This window comes from Procambarus clarkii, chromosome 25 (genome assembly GCF_040958095.1).
Source record: "Procambarus clarkii isolate CNS0578487 chromosome 25, FALCON_Pclarkii_2.0, whole genome shotgun sequence".
NCBI lineage: Eukaryota > Metazoa > Arthropoda > Malacostraca > Decapoda > Cambaridae > Procambarus > Procambarus clarkii.
In genome coordinates this window covers 43,741,462-43,744,972 of record NC_091174.1, presented here as the reverse complement: position 1 = coordinate 43,744,972, position 3,511 = coordinate 43,741,462, and the positions used below count along the sequence as shown (strand labels likewise).

The window sequence follows — 3,511 nt, the reverse complement described above, 5'->3', positions numbered from 1 at the left end:
ACTGCTATAAGATGAGGTTGTACTTCTGGATCAGGGGATAAAGCAACTATTAAATCCCCTGGTTTATTACGATCTTTAAGAACCACACAATGTGTTTCAGGACATTTTCTTCTGCAAACGGCAAAAAGTGTATTTTTTCTCGAGCAGATGGGAAAATCCCCCAGAAAACTGGTGTGTTGCTGTCAAGTCATAGATAAGGCAGTCTCCCGGCTTAAAATTATAATCGTTAATAAAGTCAGCTTCTATTAGGGCAGCCTTGAGCTGGCGATATTTAGCAATAGTGTACCCGGACAGCATCTTGACCCGACTGTCTAAAATCATTTACGCTCCCAACTATTGTACTCTTTTTAAGCCCCTCCCACATTCGACAGGCTGTAAAATGCAATAGGTTTAGATAAAATCCTATGTATCTCTCTTGTAAGCGTCACCCACATTCATCAGACAATAAAATACAATTGGTAAAGATGAAATACAGTTATACATTTTTAGTGTTTATTATTACACACACACACACACACACACATAAAAATATGCATATATTCGAATATACAGAGTCTTTATAAAGGCGATATTTTTAAAATAAACTAGAGGGTAATAACATTGGCTAAAATAATCGCCTAGATACCTTATTTTCTTTTTCTAAATTTTGGGGATAGTCATCAGCCAATATCCTTTTAAAATTTGGGTCGTCCTCCCATCGCTGTGCATATTGGGAAGGAGAATTGCTACTACTACTACTACTGCTGCTGACGCAAGTTCGTATAAACGACATATCCCTCAAATCCCTATTCTTAGAATTCGCTTGTTCTACATTATGACTCACTTCACCAAGGTTCATAAAAATATCATCATCGCTGTCTGATATTGTTTCCACTACTATACACTTAGATGTGGAAGGACCCTGTAACTTCGAAGTGACCTGGGAGGGAGAAGCATTAGTTTTCATAGGGCGTGCTCCGTTACTTTTCACATAGGGGGTTGACCTTCTTAATTTTCTCCTTTCGACCCTGCTCCTCCTACTGGGGGTTATCGTAGGCGTATCCCACACGCGCCAAGGACCCCCAGCGGTACTAGCAGCCGCAGCAGCCCCAGATAACTCTGCATTTTCAAGCAGGTACATGTCAGGAGTTTTCTTTATGGACGATGCTAAGATACTCGGGGATAAGGGCGTTGAATCCAACTCTGCAGTTACTGGAGTGGATGTTTGGCGTTCGCACAAGGCCGGCTCATCAGAAAACAGGGGGTTCAGAGTCAGGTCTGGTACAGACTCATCCTTTGATTGCTGTCGTCGTCGTTGATGTTGTTGTTGTCGGGTAGGGCTACATGCTCTCGCAGCCAGTGACGAAGTCAGGTTTAAGGAGGAATATGTCCTCTCAAACAGTAAAGACTCCGAGGGCGTGTTTAGGGGATTTAAGTCCGTCTGTGTAGATTTTGTAGCATAGATTGGGTGAGAGGCAACCTCCTTCGCAGTAGTAGTAGTAGTAGCAGCAGCTGCATCAACAGATGGCGAGTTTGAAGTTTCAGGCGAGCTTAAGTTCTGGGCAGCAGCTGGAGTAGTAGCAGAAAGAGGGATTTTAGAAGACCCCGAAAGGAAAGCCGTTATAGTTTCTGGGGTCAGGTTTGTTGCTGATATAATGGCCGGACCCATGATGACATATATATTCCCAGCAGATGTGAACTGGGCACCTCCCTTAATAATTTCTGAAAATATGAGAAGAAAAGGAGACATAAGTTTCTATAACAATAACCTCATACGTATATATATATATATATATATATATATATATATATATATATATATATATATATATATATATATATATATATATATATATATATATATATATAATGTTTAATCAAAACCAAAAAATATCAATATATATGTACATATGACATTAGTCACTATGCTCACCATTGAAATTCTCCATTTCTTCAGCCGCAAGGAGTAGAATGCCGAGATGAGTAGCGAGTGTAGTCGAATGTTTGTATCTTGCCCCCCTTACGCGAGGGTATTTATACCCAACCAAGTATTAACCCCGCCCAATACGTCACGTCACACGCAATAAGCCGCGTGACGTCACCATGGAAGTTTTGTTTATGCCGATAGGTTGAAAAGTCGCATTTCAGTAGGATTAAGGGATAAATAAAAATATAAATGTTCATGCACATATGTATTAATATTCAATAGATATTGACAATTTCAAGAAATAATTGGTCTGATAACATATAGAATATTTTGTCTGCAAATGGGACAGTTTTGCAGAGATAATAGGCACGAAGTACATGTTACCATATGATTGCAAGGTAGCAACACAACATCAATAATATTTGCCATGCAAATTTTAAATATCATATCTTCTACACGAGAAAATGCCGTTGCTGCGGCCCCCATTTCAGCTGTAACAGCCGTTCTAGGCATTATCTGATGCTCCAGATTTGCAGGTATACTAATAGTTTCAAGTATTCCCATATCTTCAACAGTATTTGCGGGATTGGCTGTAGTTACCCCATCCTTCAAATTTTCCCTTGTTTTTTCTTCAGTATGTCGTATAGCCAGTTCTAGACAGGTGGATTCGGAAATGAGTGGCAATAAATCCTTGGTGACATTGAGATGTTCTCGAAGAATAGCTCTTGCACAGTCTGAGGGTATGCCCTGGAAACGTATCAGTTTTTGGAATGTAGGTATACCCTCTAACAATCTACTTATTAAACTTTCATCAATGGTCTTCTTAGGATGCTGTGGAGATTCCTTAACGTCCTCAATAAAATCACGTCCTTTCTTTATGTTGACAAAGGTGCAATCAGGATAACTCTGGGCGTGCAATATCCAGGGTATGTCAGTCTCCTCGAAATTATTAATCCCATTTCCACAGAAGAAGCAAAGGACATGATCGCTGATGCCTGAAAAAATATGAAATACGGCATAAAGTAGGGTGTTCACAAAAACTAAAGTATATTCCCCTGTATATCTACAGTTCTAAAATCCCGTTTTTAGCTGAATATATGCAGAGCTTATTATTATTATTTTAAATATTACACATACCGAGGGAAAAGAAACCTGCTTCCGCTAGTTGACTGGATGTTTGTTTCACACACCCAGGCCAGGTTAGGTCAAAGGTTTCCAATCTGCTCTTGTATGAAGAAAAACGAGGATAGGCAGGGGCTCTATATTTAATCACCCCCATCATCTGTAAATTACACTCATCCTTCGACAGAGCTGCTAAAAAAAAAATAAAAGCATATATTATTATTGACGGGATATCCAACAGTCTAATATGTTAGATGATAAGTAAGTAATTATCAAAAGAAGGCACCAAACCGGGAAGGCTATGTAGCACCATCAAATACGCAAATAATCAGAGGGCGCTAAATATCACCAAGGATGCCAATATGAGAACAAAAACGCATAAGGCGAACGATATCAAAAGTATCCGAGTCACCAAGAATTCTATCGAGGGACAGGTGACCGCGAGGGGCGGTCGGAAAGCAAGACACACGCTCGTCCTGGAAG

General features: G+C 39.8%; 1 protein-coding gene across 1 annotated transcript; it reads right to left on the bottom strand.

The window, feature by feature from the left end:
- Nucleotides 1-604: 604 nt before the first annotated feature.
- LOC138368593 (uncharacterized protein DDB_G0290587-like) lies at nucleotides 605-1,648 on the bottom strand. The gene has a single exon (XM_069331121.1). It carries the CDS (start codon nucleotides 1,646-1,648, stop codon nucleotides 605-607), a length of 1,044 nt encoding a protein of 347 aa, XP_069187222.1.
- Between the last annotated feature and the right edge of the window lie 1,863 nt (nucleotides 1,649-3,511).